The 18164-nt window shown below is 49.9% G+C and overlaps 1 protein-coding gene across 17 annotated transcripts; it reads left to right on the forward strand.

Annotated features, from left to right (window-relative positions):
* Window positions 1-5390: 5390 nt before the first annotated feature.
* On the forward strand, window positions 5391-17472 carry LDLRAD1 (low density lipoprotein receptor class A domain containing 1). 17 transcript variants are annotated; one of them, XM_070367992.1, is made up of 9 exons: window positions 5411-5532; window positions 6523-6802; window positions 7319-7373; window positions 7487-7569; window positions 9977-10105; window positions 12180-12317; window positions 14054-14155; window positions 14468-14596; window positions 16013-17472. In XM_070367992.1, exons 1-9 carry the CDS (start codon window positions 5434-5436, stop codon window positions 16159-16161), a joined length of 1164 nt encoding a protein of 387 aa, XP_070224093.1. In that variant the 5' UTR covers window positions 5411-5433; the 3' UTR covers window positions 16162-17472. The 17 variants fall into 17 exon arrangements, 16 of the variants coding, with proteins under 16 accessions (XP_070224101.1, XP_070224103.1, XP_070224107.1 ...); XM_070367994.1 differs by having other exon boundaries at window positions 14054-14101; XR_011463713.1 differs by lacking the exon at window positions 16013-17472 and having other exon boundaries at window positions 5391-5532; window positions 13994-14101; window positions 14468-14569.
* Window positions 17473-18164: the final 692 nt, after the last annotated feature.

The raw sequence follows: 18164 nt of genomic DNA on the forward strand, positions 1-18164 counted from the left end.
CAACTGTGCTTAGTTTCCCTTAGGTATCACCTTTCCTACCACACAGCATCTTAAGAAGCTTACCTTTGCTCATATGCAAATTATCAAAAACTCTTGAGTCGGTTCAATCCTGCCAGAAGGACTTCCTAAGGTCCTCCTTGTTTCAGGTCCCTGGTCTCAGAGATAGGCTGATTCAGATGATTACAAAGGTGGTAGTAATCCTAAGAATGATCTAGGCCAAAGATTCCCAATCTTTACACAAAACTTCATGGATACCTTCTCAGTACAGTATATTTTTTATCAATCAGGAATGATGAGATTATCTGGTCTATTGATCTTAGAAATCCTTTTGTGTTATCTGCCAATCTGAGCTACGTATTAGCATGTTGAAACCTGGTACTTTGACTCAGCCAAAAGCAAACAACTTTATCCCTTATTATCAGTCTGTGTGGCTTTATTTTAGGTAAATGTGACATTTCCACTGTGATTTTTTTAAATACATAAAATAATTCCCATTATAATTTTTGTGGGCTCTTATGTATTTTAGGATCACATGAGGGGAATCATTAATACAGAAATTTGTAGACCTTTTTTAATAAAGCTAGTCAGCCCACCCACCAACCTTTGGAACAATCTATACAATTCTCAGCTATGTCCCCACTGTCCCCACACCATGGCAGTGATTTTGTCAAGATATCCTATTAGAGATCCACATTTTAACCATTCAACAACCACTTAAGAGCCTGAGTGTCAGGCCCTATGCTGGATTATGGGGCTGCAACAACAAAGACCCAGTACCCAACTCTGGTTGCTCAGGTTTTAAAGGAGACAAACTTATTAATGTGATATGACCAGATAAGCATGAAGTACTCTGGGAGGACCCCTAACTTCAGTGATACCCAAGCTTAAACCTAGAGGGAAAAGGAAAGCCAGACAAAATACAGGGAGCAGTGTACCAGTGAGGATAGCATGCTCACATCTAGAGGCATCAGGTGGGGAACTGCAAATGGTTTAGAAGCCTGAGATAGCACATGTAAAAATAGCAATAGATGGTGCTGGACAGACCACAAAATAAAGGACCTTAGTAAACCTGGACCTGGTCCTGAGCAAGATGGCAAGCACAGAAAGGTTTTAAGCACGAGAGCTGCAGCGCTGTGGAACAATGCCCTGGACAACGGTGCTCCTGGTAGACTAGAGGGGCATTTGGGAGGACAGCAACATCTTAGCTCTGTAGTTACCTCCAGGATCTGTTAAATTTTGTGTTTATCCAGCCACAGAGAAATGGGAAATCCCATTTGCTTCCCAGGGTTGTTTTTTTGTTTTTGTTTTTTAATGCCCAATAATCCTATTTCATTTTGTTTCACATACATTAATATTTTTGAGCTCTTAAGTATGAGGGTCTCTGTTGTTCCACATTATTGTTTGGATGGTAAGCCTACTCATTGGGTCATAGGCACAATCTGAGTATTGCCAAGCAAACTGGAAGGCTGTCCCATGGACTCCTAAGCTTCTTACCAGACTTCACGTTGGGCTAAATTTTTAAACCACAGTGCTTGGTCTACTTATTATTGTCCTCAAATTCTAGGTGTGCCAGCCCAGCTTCTACTAACCCAGGGTATTCCTGACCCCTTGCCTCCACATTACCAGTTGCAGAGCAGGTTATGTTTGCATTTGAGTATCATAAGTAGAAGCTACCTTTTTTATCTTTCTTTCTACTTCTAGACTAGAGTCTAGGGGTGGTGGTATGTGAAAGAAAGTTACATGGCTCAAAATAGCCTGGAGTTAAAACTCCACTCCAGGTCCTCCCCACCATTCTATGCACAACAAAAAACTCTCTCACCTGAAGAAAAAAAAATGGACATTAAGGTTGATTAGCCCAGCTCCCAGCCGGTCCAGCCTCCAGCCAAACTCCAGAATTCCTTGCCCCAGCCATTTAGAGAGAACTACTCCAAACAACCTTGGAGAAGAACAGGCCCCCTTAAGACAGTAGATTTCCACATATATGCCTATATATACTTACTATTTTCTTAGGTTAGTGCAGCAGCTCACTAATCTGACTCCTGCCCCTTCTCGCCTCACTAAAGGTGATCTGTTCCTGTAAAGTGCCGGTCTCGTTCGCTTTTTCCAAACCTCGCCTTCTCTAACTCCCTTACCCTACAGTATTACAGTGACAGAGACAAAAGATTGAGATAGTGGGAAACGCAGCTTTCTGTGAGAAGCTAGACTGCACAGTTAGTGTAGATTTTCTGACTCTTTGCAATAATTAAGTTCTGAAGTGCTGTTTGTATACCTTCTCTGAAATGTATAATTGTTGAAGTCAGCTTTACTATTTCACTATTAAGTATTCTCTTCCTGTGATGTTAATGAATTATCTGTTTAGAGCAGGCGTTCTTGACCTTTGTCACGCCATGGACCTTTTTGATAATCTGGTGAAGCCTATGGACTGACTCTTCCTCAGAATAATGTTTTCACATGCATAAAACCAAGCATAAAGGATTGCAAAGAAAACTAATCATATTAAAATACAATTGTTATTTTCAAAATTTTCCAATTATGTATATATGTGCTTCTTTATTAACACATAACATAAGGCCTAGTGGTGGTTCTCAGAGAAGGCGATGGCACCCCACTCCAGTACTCTTGCCTGGAAAATCCCATGGACGGAGGAGCCTGGTGGGCTGCAGTCCATGGGGTCACTAAGAGTCCGACACGGCTGAGCGACTTCACTTTCACTTTTCACTTTCCTGCATTGGAGAAGGGAATTGCCACCCACTCCAGTGTTCTTGCCTGAGAATCCCAGGGATGGGGGAGCCTGGTGGGCTGCCGTCTATGGGGCCGCACAGAGTCGGACACGACTGAAGCGACGTAGCAGCAGCAGTGGTGGTTCTGAAACTACTGGAATTTCAAAGTAATTTCAAATTTTATTTTGAAATCTCGGCAACAACTGGAATATGTAAATATCTGATTTCTATTGGTGATAAAGTCACAGGAACTGCTCACAGTACTATCAATCGTTGACTGTGTTCATAATTAAAGGACATGCTATATTTCAGTTAGAAGTTAGTGAAAATATTTAACTTTTTTCTCTTCCAAGTTACTGAAACTCTGGTTTAGGGGTTGTCTAATTTTACTTTACTTGTTATTTTGAGAGTATAATATTTTTATTTGTTTGTTCACTTCTAAATGATTTGGGCTTATTTTACTATTATATGTTTTATATACTTGAATTGTTTGGCAACATTGCAGCAATAATTGAAGGCTTGGGTGGAAAGAAATCAGCAACTGATTAGAAATGAAAGGTTTCAACAAAAACTCTTGAAAATGTTACCTCAAGAGATACCATCATGCAGTCATTATTGGAGCCCCACATCTGAAAATTTCATAATGCTTAAGTATGTATGTGTCAAATAAAATTTGGTTCATCTGCACTGAGAAATATTATAATGCTATCTTGTAAAAGTGTCTACTTATATATTTCATGGGAGAAGGCAATGGCACCCCACTCCAGTACTCTTGCCTGGAGAATCCCATGGATGGAGGAGCCTGATGGGCTACAGTCCATGGGGTCGCTAAGAGTCGGACACGACTGAGCGACTTCACTTCCACTTTTCACTTTCCACTTTCATGCATTGGAGAAGGAAATGGCAACCCACTCCAGTGTTCTTGCCTGGAGAATCCCAGGGATGGGGGAGCCTGGTGGGCTGCCGTCTATGGGGTGGCACAGAGTTGGACACGGCTGAAGCGACTTAGCAGCAGCAGCAGCAGCAGATATTTCATGATGAAGTTTGTATATTGATTCCCCATGACTTTTGCAAAGCCCTTTAGAGTACTTTCACTGTCACCTTTAAATGTGTCTTTACAGCATCCTTCTGGGAAAGCAGGATGGGGTTTAACATCTCCATGTTAGAATTGAGGAAACAGAGTCTCAGCGAGGCAAGGCATCCAGCCAGGACTCCCAGAGTTATGGAAGGTACAGTGATAGATGCTGAAGCAGGGACTGAACCTCACCTCTAGGCAGGTCTGGAAGTCGATGTGACAGGTGCCTGGGTCAATCTAGTTGTGGTGCCCACTTACTATTGACCAACCCTGAGCTGCGCCCTGGACTACAAAGTAGTCCCCACCTCAAGCAGATCTCTTTGTAATTATAAACAAACCAAGCCATTCAGAAACAATATTGTATTCTCCCAGGGTGCAGAACACCTTCACTTATGTGCACTTACTTCGTTCTAACCACAAAATTCTGAGCTAAGTATTCTTATCTCCATTTTCAGATAAGGAAACAGACAGGCTGTGACTTGCCGCCTTAAATTAGATAGGTATTAATTTGGCAGAATCAGAATAAAAACCCAGGTTTCTCTGACAAGCTGAGATTTGCTGATCTTATGGGCAGAGGATCGCCGCTAGCTATAGCCAGGGTCAGATGGAGCCCTAGACCATAAGGATTACGCTGCTGCTGCTGCTAAGTCTCTTCAGTCGTGTCTGATTCTGTGCGACCCCATAGACGGCAGCCCACCAGGCCCCGCAGTCCCTGGGATTCTCCAGGCAAGAACACTGGAGTGGGTTGCCATTTCCTCCTCCAATACATGAAAGTGAAAAGTGAAAGTGAAGTCGCTCAGTCGTGTCTGACCCTCAGTGACCCCATGGACTGCAGCCTACCAGGCTCCTCTGTATAGGGAAAGACAAATCCGAGGAGGTGGGGAGAGTTGGAGGCTTCATGGAATGAGATTATTGCCTGGTTCTGGACAAGAAAGATGGATTTAGAAAGGTGGATGGAGCCAGCAGAAATCACTCTAAGCAAGTGACAAGCTACATACTGGGAGAGAAGTGTTTGATCCATGCCACAAAGGATTCAGATTCAGCATAAAGAAACCCATAAGTCAATAAGAAAAAGATAAGTCACCTATAGAAAAATGGACAACAGATAGGAAAAAGCCTTTCACCAGGGAAGAAATCCACATGACCAATATATTTTAAAAGGGCAACATTACAGCATGGGCTGGGGCAGGGCTTTTCAAACTGAATATGCATTTGAACCTCCTTGTTAAAATGCAGGTTCTGGCTTGGGTCTGGATGAGATTCCATCTCTCATACATGATGAGGTCCTGCTGGTCTGAGGACCATACATTTAAGAAATGAGGAGATAGGTAGAGGTAATGTGTGAACTTTTCAGTCACCCACGTCTATAATGCAGCTGTGCCTCCTTTCAATTGTGAACCTTGGGCAAGTAACAATGTTTCTGTGCCTCAATTTCCTCAACTGTGAAATGGAGATAACAATAGTCTCCCTCACTTGTGGTCGGGAGGACTAAGTGGGTTAACATATGTAACACGTGTAGTGCAGCATGTGACAAAACAAGTGTTCAATACATGTTAGCAACTGGTGGTGGCCTAGGAGTTACTAGAGAAACGCAAACTAAACCGTAGTGAGATACCATTTCTCACCCACCAGAGGCGGATGTCAGAAAGTCTGACACTTTCAAGACTGAGGAGACAGAAACTCTTGTCACTGCTGATGGGGGTGCAAACCAGTACAGCCTCCAGGAAGAGTGGTCGGGTAATATCCGGTGAAGTTGGGGGGCCCTGCAGGGTGATTCTAGATGTATGTGTATGTGTATTTCTAGAGAGTATGTAAAACCTAGCCACTGGAAGCATACGCGGCATGTTGGAGAAACTGGTTGGCTCTGGGGAGGGAGGGAAGGAATAATACAACTGGGGAAAAAAAGAGGACTACAGTTTTGCTATACTTGATGGAAAGATGACTAAATTTTAACATTATTATCTCTGGATGGTGGGCTTCCCTGGTGGCTCAGATGGTCAAGAATCTGCCCGCAATACGAGAGACCCGGGTTTAATCCCTGGGCCAGGAAGATCCTCTGGAGGAGGGCATGGCAACCCACTCCAGTATTCTTGCCTGGAGAATTCGATGGACAGAGGAGGCTGGCGGGCTTGAGGCCATGTGGTGGCAAAGAGTTAAACAGGACTGAGCAACTCAGCACAGAAACATACACATCTCTGGATGATGGATACATGATTATTTGTTATATTAGTCTTCCAAATTTTTTATATTTCCTTACGTTTTTAAATTTTGTTTTTCAGGGAAAGAGAGGGGGAAGAAGGGAGACATTAGAGCAAGTGGACTGAGTGGGTCTGGTATAGTGTTGGGCGTTGAGTGGGGAGGACAAACAGATCCATCTACGGGGGCACCACTTTTCTTCAGGAATGAGGGGAAAAGAAGTTTAGAGAGACAGATGAGAAAGCTGAAACTCGGGTTAAGTGACGTATCATTTTAGTGGAAAATACATATTCTTTCCACATAGGTTATGTATTTCATTGAACAAACATCAGTGAAAACATGATCCCTGCTTTTTAGCCACTGGAACCTTAATTCTGGGTATTTCTGCCTGGATTTTCATGCAGATGGGGGGACCTCCATCTCATCATCGATGTGGGGGAAAATCACACACTGAAAAATTCCTGAGTTCAGCTTCCCTCTCAACCCCGCACTGTGTGATTCAAGGGCAATTTCTCACTCTCTGAACCTCAGGCTCTTCTGTCACATAGAGAATTCTGGTGTTGGAGCGTGGCTGTCAGCCTGCAGAGGGGGAAGAGGCCAGGCCGGAGCAGGGCCCTCCTGCCCTTTCCTCTTCTTGGGAGGCAGTCTGGGAGGAGCCTGCCCACAGGGAGGGTGCAGCTGGGAGAGGCCTCCTGTCCTTCCTCCTCCTGGCTACCCCTGGTGACAGGCCGGGAACCTGCCGAGTTTTCTGCATTGCCAGGGCTGGAGACAGGAGCTGGGAGCCAGAGACATGAACAAGATCTTCCCCCAGGTAAGAGCTGCCCTGAGACGGTTCCTGACCTGGGGCAGGGGGGCGGGGTGCAAACACCAGGCTAAGCGTGGGCAGTAAAGAGGGGAGACACTGAGATGACTCGGGTCCCCCACCGCCCCGGAGGTTCTCTACCAGGTTGTAGGGAGACGCAACAGGTGAACCAGGTACATGGTTCAGGTGGTGAGAGCTGGGAGGGGACAGGAGGCCAGGGGAGGGAATGATTGACATTAAGGGGGCCGCCTGGGGAGCTTCTCCAAGGGGGTACCCCCTGAGCTGGTTTGAAGGATGAACGTTTGCCAAATGGGCAGTGGAGGAAAAGGCTTTCCAGGAGAAGAGCACAGTACAGGCCAAGGCGTGGGAACATAAAGTAGACACGAGTGTGGAGCAGCCGAGTGGGAGGGCCAGTGTTCCCACCCAAGGCTCTTGGTGACGCTTCTGGGAAACTTTTCAGTCCAGCTCCCTGAGGCTGGACCTCCCCTCCCCTCAGCCCACCCCACATTCTGTTCTCTTGGGCAGGGGGATGCCAATGGCAGTGCTGCTGCTGGAAGCAAAGCCCTCCCTGGAGGGGAAGGTAAAGGCCGGGGGGCCTGGGGCCAGCCCCTCCCTCGCATGGGACTCCCTTGATGCTGGGCTGTTGCTATGGAGACACAGAAGCGGCTCCCTAAGGCTCCCTCTGTCTCTCAGGCCTCTGCCCGTTGTTCATGTCATCCATTCCCAGTGTCCCGGCCATCTGTACCAACAGCCATTTGCTAAATGCATAAGCACATGTGAGCACATACTGTGCGCTGCCCACCCCGCAGACATACAGTGCCCCCCAAACCCATAGAGGAGAGAGCTCTAGAGTCCAGTCCCTGACTCAGGGTGACTCAGGTGGGTCTCCACCTCTGAGGGATAAGGTGGGAGGGATCTCACGTTTATTGAGCACCTACTCTGTGTCCAATCTTGACTCTCACTTGACCACTGAGGGGAGAGACCCAGAGAGGAGCTACTACTAATAACTATCAAGGATCAAGGCCCTACTGTGTGCCCAGCAACATGGGGCCTCTTCTATACCCAATGGTCAGCTCTGAGGAGGTCTCCTGTTAGGTGCAATAGCAGATGAGGCAGCTGAGGTGACGTGAGGTCGGGTGGTTCAGCTGAACTGGGATCCCGCACGGATGGGAGGCGTGAGGCAGGGTTCAAGTTCGAATTAGGGTCCCTTGGCTTGCAGAGCCCCAGTAACTTTTTGCTCCACACTGGCGCTCGTTTATTTCAAGCCTGCTTCATGAAGGGCCTGGTGTGGAATAATGGGCTCCTTTTCCCGTCTGTCCCCAGGGGAATCAGCACTTAAGGGCTTTCAGGCTTTGAAGTGCGACCTTCACCTGGCCATGGCCCCCGAGACGCTTCTGTGACCCCTCCTGCCCAACCTGTGCTGTGCAAATATTTGAGAAGCAGCTGCTTGGCTGACCGACCAGGACGCTTCTCCTTGCCAGCCTTCTCGCTGTCTCCCTGGTTACCCGAGTTTACAAGGGAGCCACCAACCGAGGCTGCAGGGAATGTGGGTTTTAGATTTATGCTGCGTCTCCTCCTCTGTCTCCCTTCCCAAGGTACACCCACCCCAGGCTTCAGCCACACTTGCTGTCCCCCATATGCCATCAGGACCTCTACCCTCCTGCGCCCTCTACCTGGACTGCGCTCTCCTTGCACCTTCCCCTCACCCGCCCATGGAAATCCCATCCTCCTTCAAGCACCCAGGACACCTCATTCACCACACTGGTCACCTGGCTGTGCGAGCAGCTGGGGAACAGGTACTGGTCTGACTGATAGACCAGCGCAGAGCAGACTGCTCTGAAAATGTGAGTGGACTGTATGGAGTGACCCGATCTGACCTGAAGTGGGTTCTTCCCTGGATCTCTAGGTCAGAACATTCCCAAAGCACCTATTGTGTGCCTGCTGCTGGGCTGACCTCTGAGGACACATGCCCCTGCCCCTTCCCTCAGATAATAGTCCCCGGGGGACAGAGGAGTGCTCACACTCTTCTTTTTATGTGTCCAGACCTTGTCTTCTAAGTGCAGCTGCAAGCTTTTGGAGGGCAAGGATCAGAGTTGTGACTGCTTTTATGTCCTCTACAGAGCAGGGCACCTAGTCACTCAGTCATGTTCAACTCTTTGCAACCCCATGAACGGTAGCCTGCCAGGATCCTCCAGGCAGGAATACTGGAGTGGGTTGCCATTTCCTTCTCCAGGGGATCTTCCCAACCCAGGGACTGAACCTGGGTCTCCCATGTTGCAGGCAGATTCTTTACCATCTGAGCCACCAGGGAACTTAGTAGGTCCCCAATAGGATTTTCTTTCATTATTTCACAAGCCAGAAAAAATTCAGGAGCAAAGTCACTTAAAGGTGTCACTATCCTTTCCAGATTGGCACATAGTAGATGCTCAATAAAGACAAATAGTGGCTAGAACCTTCATAGCACTTACTATGTTCCAAGCCCTGTTCTGATCCAGTACCAGCTCAATCCTCTCAACAACTCTAGTGTAGGCATTAGAGCCCCATTTCCCACGTGAGGAAAACAGGCACAGAGAATAAAGTGGCTTCTCAGTGTGGCCCAGCTGAAAAGTGGTGGAGCTGGGATTCCAACCAGCATCCTGGCAGGTTCCAGAATGAACAGTTAGTTGACACTGTGGAAAGAGCACCAATTTTGGCAGCAAATAGATGTGGACTGACATAACAGCTCCACACAAGGGGACCTGGACTTTTCCTTCTCTGAGCTTCAGTTTCCTCATCTGTAAAATAAAAGTTGTCTTGAGTAATTAAAATAATGGCTATGAAGGGCCTGCTTTGGTTTCTGCCCTATGACAGGAACTCAGGAAGCAGGTGTCCGTGTCTCCTTCCCTATCTCCTGAGGAGACAGACTCATGGAAGGACATGGGGGTTATGGGTGGAGCAGAGACCTGGGGCCCTCGTCCCGACTGCCACTTACCAGCTGCTGGATGTGGGCCAGGGCCAGGCGTTTGGTGGGGTGGGTCCACAGGCAGAGCTGAGAACATCTCAGTGGGCTTGGGAGCGCCCTTCTCCAGGGAAGCCTGTCCTGCCCCAGCACCCCAGTGAAGAGGGACCACTTGTAGGGGTCAGGGCAAGGGTCCCTGGGCCCCCGCACTGGCTGCTCCATCACTGGTTTCCCACCCCACACAGCGGACTGCAGCCCTTGCTGCTGCTCACGCCGAGGGGCCTGCCTCTCAGCCTTCCTGATGCTCCTGCTGACAGCTCTTGCAGCTCTGATCGCCCTGGTCGCCATCCTTGGACCCCCGCCTCGCACGCCAGGTCAGGGCGGGGAAGAGAGAGTGGGTCAGACTTAATGGGAGGGTAGAGGGAACACAGAGCGATGGGGGAAACTGATCCTGCCTGGCTTCTCCACAAAGTGACGTTTGAACAGTTCCTTGGGGTGCATGTACAGATACACACCGACACTGACACGCACACATCTCTGAGCTTCCATGTGCGCACCTGTAGCTTGAGCTACTGAAGGACCCAGCTATGACGCCACCTCCTCCAGGAAGCCTTCCCCGCCTGCCTTGTTTAGGAGCCTTGTTTCAGCTCCCAGTGCTCTCACACTTCCTCTCCCTAAGCCCAATCACCCCGAGTGGTGTTGTCTCTCTGCTTGTCTGTCTCCACCACAAACGATGGGGACCTGTCCAGTACATCCCTGAGGCCAGGCAGGCTTCAGCATGAGCCCCAACACCAAATGTGACCTCGTGGAGCTAACAGTTTGCAGAGTGACACGGAGGTTAACCCAATAAGCACTTTAAGGCAGGCTTAGTGGGAGCTCTGAACATCTGGGGAGGGACTCTGGCCAGTCCAGGGGTCAGGATGGGCACCTTGAGAAGTGAATGGCACTGAAGCATGAAGGGAAAGCGGGATTGGTTGGTGGAGGGGGTGGTGGGAAAAGCATCCAGGTACAGGGAACAGCATGTGTGGGGTGGGAGGAAATATGAGAAGGTCAGTGGACTCGATGGACAGGGCAGCGGGTAGGGCCGGGGGCCCAGGGCCCAGTGCCTTGAAGGCTGCATTGGGGAAGGAGGTCACCATCTAGAGAGCCATGGGAAGGAATTAGCTGGGAGTGGGATGTCACCAGACCTACCTTTCTGAGAGATATCTCTGTTGCCTAACAGGACGTGCTAAGGGGACTCAGTGAGGATAGGGGTAGAATCCACCCTCGTGCCTGTGCATGGACACTGGGGGTAGATGTGAACACATGAAGAGCTGCCTCCATGCATGCACCCGTGTGTCTGTGTGTACATGTGTGCAAGCATCCATGTGTATGCATATGTTTGTATGTGCAGGTACATATCTGTGTGTGTTTGCCCTTGTGTGTGCATGTCTGTGTTTGTGCAAGTGTGTCCAAGCGTGTATGTCTGTGAGCAGTTGTGTGTGTGTGACAATGTGTCTCTGAGAGCCAACACCTCACACTAGCTGAGGCAGTTCCTGGAGATGAGCTGTGATTCACATGCGCACAGACCCACATAAACTCGCCCCCACCTCCAACCCCACAAACGTGTGTCTGAGTGCACAACCCGCAGAGCTGGACCTCCAGGCTCCTCTGTCAGTTTCTCTCCCTTAATTCTTTGGAGCAGCCCCAGGGCTGGGTGCTCCATGCAGTGGGACAGAGGGAAGGCTCTCAGAGGGACAGACACTCAGACGGTCCCCACCACTCCTGGGCACTGCAGAGGCAGCCCGACCTCAGGAAAGAGACAGGCAGCAGCCTGGTTATTAGCTGTGTGGCCAGGCCTCTCGAACCTCACCAAGTCTTACTTTTCTCATCTATAAAATGGGGCTAGTGATGGCATGTCACAGGAGGGTTCAGGGAAACAATAGAATAAAAATATGAAGGTGTTTGCAGCCTGTACAGCTGTCCCAGATATAAGGACTGTGGCATAATGGTCACTAGCTAGCCCCAGGATGTTGCCTGTGACACCCTCACCTGCACCAGGAGCCCTGCCATGAAAACCGCATCACTAACTCGAGGCCTGTCCTGAGGAGCTTCCCGTGAGATGGTTGTTCAATAGCCATGGGAACCATGACTTTCTCTGCACTCTCTCTAGGGTTATCCACACAAAGACTTTTATATAATCTCCCCAGCAGTCCCACGGGGTGTGTGCTACGCTCCCCACTTTGCAGACAAGGAACCTGAGGCACAGAGAGGTCAGGTCACCTGCCCACGGTCACACAGCCGGCAAGTGGTTGAACTGGGGCTTGCACGCCATCTTCGACGTTGAGCTCAGGGTCTTCCCTGTGGCCCCAGCTCCTCGCTCCAGCTCAGGTGGGGCCCAGGGGGGAGAACTTGGTGATGCCCTTGTGAACACCACCCTTGACCCTTCTGGGGCTCGCCCTGCCCAAGGGGCCCAGGCCTGTGTGACACAGACGAACAGGACGGGCTTCCTGTGCAATGACCGGAGCAGCTGCATCCCGGCCAGCAGCGTCTGTGACGGCGTCCGCGCCTGTGCCCACGGCGAGGACGAGGAGGAGGCCTTGTGCCGTGAGTACCTACGCCAGGGCCCCTTGGGAGTTGCCCCCAACTCCAGCTCTCCCTGCAGCCAGACTGAAGCTCGACCACCCTGAACGTACCAGGCACCCTTGTGTGCTTCTATGCCTTTGGTTGTATACTGCCAGGAACATTTTCTCCCACCCTGTCCCAGTCACACGCACACACATATGCTCACACGAGGGAATGCCTCCATTCTGGGTCTGGAGAAACTTTATGCAACCTTCATGGCAGAGTTCAAGTGTTAACTCCTCCAAGAAGCCTTCTCTGACTCCCAAACTAGATGAAGTTCCCTTTACTGGACTCTCAGCCCCTGTGCTTACCTGTGTCCCAGCCCCAGTCACATTGATTGTCAATCTCATTTGGCACGTTTGCCACCCCCGTCAGACTGTGAACTCCTCGGAGGCAAACCTAGTCTGCTTGATCTTGGGGCCCAGGGCTGGAACAGGGCTCTGCACAGAGAAATATCCGGAATGATTTGTTGAATAAGTGATGAAATTAGTGAATCAACCAATGAATGAATGGAAAGGTCTAATCCCAGACCTTAGACTTGGAAGTTCTCAAGAGAGAGGAGTGTGGCAGTTGCCACAGAGGAGGGAAAGAGATTGGTGAGTTAGAGTGGGTGGGGTGGGTTAGCTTATGAGAGGAGGGTCATTGTGTCGTGAGCCCTCAAGACCAGAAGAGATCTTAAATTCATCTAGCCTATGTTCCAGCTCATGCCCCAATTCCCTCTGCCACCCAGCCTCTGCTTGCTCACTCCCAGGATAGAAGCTCACTACAACTTGAGGCAGCCGCTCCTATCACTCTGGTTTTCCAATGGGGACGTCTCCCTTGTACTGAGTTTAGGGCTACCTCCCAATAGCACCCTTGACTGGTTCCAACTGTAACCTCGCATCAACCCCTGCCCTCCAAGAACCACACTTCAATCTGTTTCCCATGACGGTGGCACTGCGTGGATTGGAGATTACTTTGTTGTCCCGCATGAGTTTCCTCGTCCCTGAACTACCCTCTGAACTCCCAGTCACCCCATTGTGATTGGTTTTCCCCACCCCACCAGCATCCACAGAACACAAACCAACTGCCCGTGTCCCTCTCCCTGGACTAGCTCCAGAAGCATCTGTGACACTTCCGCTGGCTCTGGCCAGTCCAAGGAACAAAGACTTTTCCCCTCCTAAGTCTGGGTTATATCTCTAGTGATGTGGCCTGAGTTTGTGTTAATTTTTGGTAGCCCTGTCACACTGCTGTCTAACACAGAACCCACTTTCAAGAAGGGTGCTCTGATTCCCTCTCACAAAACATGTGAACCCACATGCCCTGAGTTCTGGGATCCAAGTGCAAGACTTCACATTTATTCTTTTAAAAAATTATTTACTTTATTCATTTATGGCTGTGTTGGGTCTTCACTGCTGGTCTGGCTTTGCTCTAGTTGCAAAGAGCAGAAGCTACTCTCTAGTTGCAGTGCTCGGGCTTTTCATTGCGGTGGTTTCTCTCACTGTGGAGCATGGATTCTAAGTGCAGGGGCTTTAGCAGTTGCAGTACATGGGCTCAGTAGCTGAGGCTCTCGGACTCTACAGCACCGGCTCAATAGTTGTGGCTCACAGGCATAGTTGCTCCATCGGATGTAAAATCTTCCCAGATCGGGGATTGAATCGTGTCTCCTGCATTGGCAGGTGATTTCTTTACCGGTTAGCCACCAGGGAAACTCCACATTTATTCTTGGTGTGTTCCAGTTGGAAGAAACTTCCTGGAGGTGAAGGAACTTGAACCTGGACTTGCAGGTGGGATGGTTTTGGACAGGTGTCAAGAAGGACATTTCTGGAGGGAGGAGCAGAGTAAGACATGGTGTGGATGGGAAGGAGCAAGAGCTGAGTAGGACTGAGGAAGGGAGGAGCAGCTCTGGGCATCCTGTTGGATAAACAGGGAAAGAACCCTCCTCTCCCCTTGATTGACCTCCTCCCCAGGAAACCTTCTCCTTGTGCCCTTCCTGGATGCTCAATGACCTTGGGTTTGTCAGCTGCCAGGCTGGTCAGGACAATCTACCTCCTTTTAGCTGTGAGACACCCGCAGCCTGAATGTACCGGCCTGCCCGTACCTGAACTGCAGCCAGATGTGGACTTGCTCCTGCTTCATCTCTCCCTCTGTAGGAGCTGTGCCCCAGAGCCTCCCCGGCTTTCTTGTGGCTCACTGTGGAGACCCTGCTTCCTGGATCTACTCAGACCAAATGTGTGATGGGATCAACAACTGTGGGGACTGCTCAGATGAACTGAGCCCAGGTGGGGGTCTGGGCACAGGCTGGGCTGGGCAACTGGCCAGGCAGCGGCCAGAGGGCAGAAGTTAACCAGAGAATCTCTGAGGTTTCCCCTGCATCCCCTGTTTTCATTCTAGGAAGATGTTTTCCACTTCTGCTTGAATGCCTCAAGTGGCAGGGTGCTCATTACCACTACAAGTGGTTCCTTCCAGAGAGTTATTCTTCTGTGGTGGGGAGCTTAGTTTCAAGGTCTCAAATGAGGAAGCCAGGGAGCCCAGAGGGCAGTCACAAGAAGAGTACCTACGTGGCCCAACTGGGATTTGAACCTGGGCTTCCCTCATCTCCTCTGCACCACCCAACAATCCTGTGAAGAAAGCAGGTCAGGAATCACTGGCCCCACTTTATATGTAGGTAAACTGAGGCCAGAGGGGAGAAGCAACTTAGTAAAATGAGTGATAAAGAGGTAGCTTGTGTATAAACCCAAGTCTCCCAACTCTAAGATTTGAGTTCTTTCACTGCCCCAGAGTTTGCTTCCAATCTCTTCCCTAGCATTCAACCCACAAATATGTTCTGAGCACTGTTGGGGCTGGCCTGGTGCCAGGTCCTGCTGGGGGACAGCCAGGGGTCAAACATATGTCCTATCCCCAGGACTTACATCATGCTAGTGACTAAAGGTAGTGCCAGGGGTCCTGGAGAGGTTTTTGTTGGAGTGGGGGAGGGGAGAAGACATCATCAAGGGAGACTTCTCAGAAGAGGCTGTGTTCAAGCTGGCCTTAAAAAATGGACAGGGTTTCACCAGGCAGAGACTGGGTGTGCAGCGGTGAGTGCTGGAGGCCCAGGGTCCAGGTTAAAGAAGGGAGGCCTGCAAGGTTCCCTCAGGGAGTTGTAAGTGGGCTGGTGGGACCAAATTAGGGTGAGAGAGGAGGATGGAAGATGACGGGCATTAATATTTGAACACTGACCATGGGCCTGGCACTTGGCCTATCTTTCTTAGTAACAACCTTGAGCAGATGAGGAAACTGAGGCTCAGACAAGGTGAGAGACTTGCTTGAGGTCACATGCAAAGTCACATAGAAGTTTAGCCCTTCTGGATGGCACACATATGATACATATGCCACTTCCTGCCACTTTGGTACCTAAGGCAGATATTACTAGGCTTGGATACAGCCTCAGTGCTTTTCTCAGCTCAATAATCCTAGTGGGGCCCACTGATGGATCACATGAGATGTACATGAGACAGGGTACTTGTCACCCTGTCACAAGGATGCCACCCCAGGAGGCTCTGAGCTGAGTTGGGGAGTCTAGATTCTCTCTTCTGCAGGAAATAAGGAATACAGTCAACCTGTGTCAGATAGGGTAGGGCTGGGGGGCTATGGCCAGCTGCAGGGCTTAGGAGTGCCCCAGTGCATGGGGCATTCCAGCTGTTCTTCTGTCTTCCCAGTGACTACCTGCCCGCCCTGCGGCCCTGGGTGGTGGCGCTGCCCCTCAGCTGTCTTCAGATACTGCAGCTGTATCCCCAGGAGCCTCTGCCGGGATCATCTGCAGCATTGCTTCGACTGGTCTGACGAATACTCCTGTCCTGGCCCTTGACTGAGTCACCCAGGCCAGAGTGGGCTGCTGGCTGGAATGGGGTTGATAACCCTTCACATGTGCTATGAATCCAAGAACAGAAAGGAGTGTTTGAGATCACGTAGAGGAATCTACACACCATCGTCTCTGAATAGGAATTGCCTCTCCTGCTTTCAAGTTTTTCAACCTCTGCTTGAATTCTTCCAGGATGGGGGGCTCATTACCATGTTAGGCAGCTCCTAACAAAGATGAGGGAAATCTGCTTCCATGATTTGCGGCCTGCCTCTGACGACACACAGAGGAAATCTTCTCCTTTGCTCCAAGACAGGCTTATAGATACTGACCTTGCCACTCCTTGGAGAAAAAATAAGTTTTGAGCTTGAACACCAAGCTGAGAAGTTAGACCTTCTGGATGGCACATATACGATATTTAATGCCACTTCCTGCTGCTTTGGTACCTAAGGCAGATATTGCTAGGTTTGGATACAGCTCAGTGTTTTTCCCAGCTCAACAGTCCCAGTGGGGCGCACTAATGGACCACATGAGATGTACATGAGACAGGGCACTTGTCACCCTGCCACAAGGAAGCCACCCCAGGAGGCTCTGAGCTGTAGGAAGAACAGCTTGAGGAGTCCCTCCTCAAGCCCTTCCATCCCCTCTCCTCTGGACCACTTCCACCCTCACCCCAAGACCACCCGCCCAACCAAACAGCCCAGGTTCCTTCAAGTAGGGATTGTATTTCAGTCCCGAAGCCTGAGTGAACCAGCTATTTCTTGGCATACATTCCAGTTTTACAGCACCCAGGCAGGCAAGGATGGATATATCCATTAAACAGATGAGGAAACTGTGGCCACCAGGATCGTACAGCAAAGTCAGGCTCAGAACTGGGACTCAAACACGGTCCATGGTGTCCCGACCCCAAAGTCGTTTCTGCTACCAATGTGACCCTATCTTGGCCGGGGTGGAGGCCAAGAGTCTCTGGGTTTAAAAATGTAGCTTGAGCCCCAAGCATCCAGTATCGTGCCTCGAACCTGGACTGGCAACTCGGGAGGGTATGGGGAGGGAGGAGGGAGGAGGGTTCAGGATGGGGAACACAGGTATACCTGTGGGCGGATTCATTTTGATATTTGGCAAAACTAATACAATATTGTAAAGTTTAAAAATAAAATAAAATTAAAGAAAAAATGTAGCTTGAGGGTCAGAAAGTGTCCCACCTTCATTCTGAAAGATGGACTTGGAATCTGGCTAATAAGAGGGTTCCTGTTGATGGAGACAGACATATCCCTGTTGGAAATTAATATAATCAATTCTATGTATCAGTCTTCTGTGAGTTTTGAACTAAAAATGGACATCTGAGAGACAGGTGAGCTCCAGTTCATTCATTCATTGCCACTGAGTCAATTCATTTGCTCACTGAACAGTCTCTGTGTGCCTGTTCTGTGCCAAGCCCAGTGCCAGGCACCCTGAAGTGAACACACCTGGACCCCAGCGCCCGAGGAGAAGAAGGTGTCACGGAGGAGGCACCTCACACTGGAAGGACGGGTGGGGCAGCAGGAAGTGCTGGGCTGAGGGCACCAAGGAGGGGCTTTGGAGAGCCAGAATGTGGCCATATTTCTGATTCAGATGACTTGAGGGCCAGCTCGTGGAACAGGACACCACAGAGATCCCACCTGAGTGAGGCTCAGCCTGGGTTCTGGCACCTTTGGCTGAGAGTTTCTCTCCAAGGGCAGCACAAATGGGGCACAGCCGGTATGCTCGCAGCATCCTCGGTTCCGAAGACTGATCCAGAGGAACTGACTGACCCCTGAGGAGGAAGAAATGAAAAATCACTTGGACAGAGTGCCAGGCGGGCTATAAACCACGGGGTAACAAAGAGTGGGACACAACTGAGCAACTAAGCATAGCATGGGGAACAAGAGGCGGTCCAGCAGTTCATGCCCAGCGCTCACATGCCAACATGCTCCTGATGCCCAGAGCATTGGTTGTTGAAAACAGGGTCACTGAGGAGAGGCCATGGGAACAAG

Source organism: Bos mutus, chromosome 3 (genome assembly GCF_027580195.1).
Source record: "Bos mutus isolate GX-2022 chromosome 3, NWIPB_WYAK_1.1, whole genome shotgun sequence".
NCBI classification, from domain to species: domain Eukaryota; kingdom Metazoa; phylum Chordata; class Mammalia; order Artiodactyla; family Bovidae; genus Bos; species Bos mutus.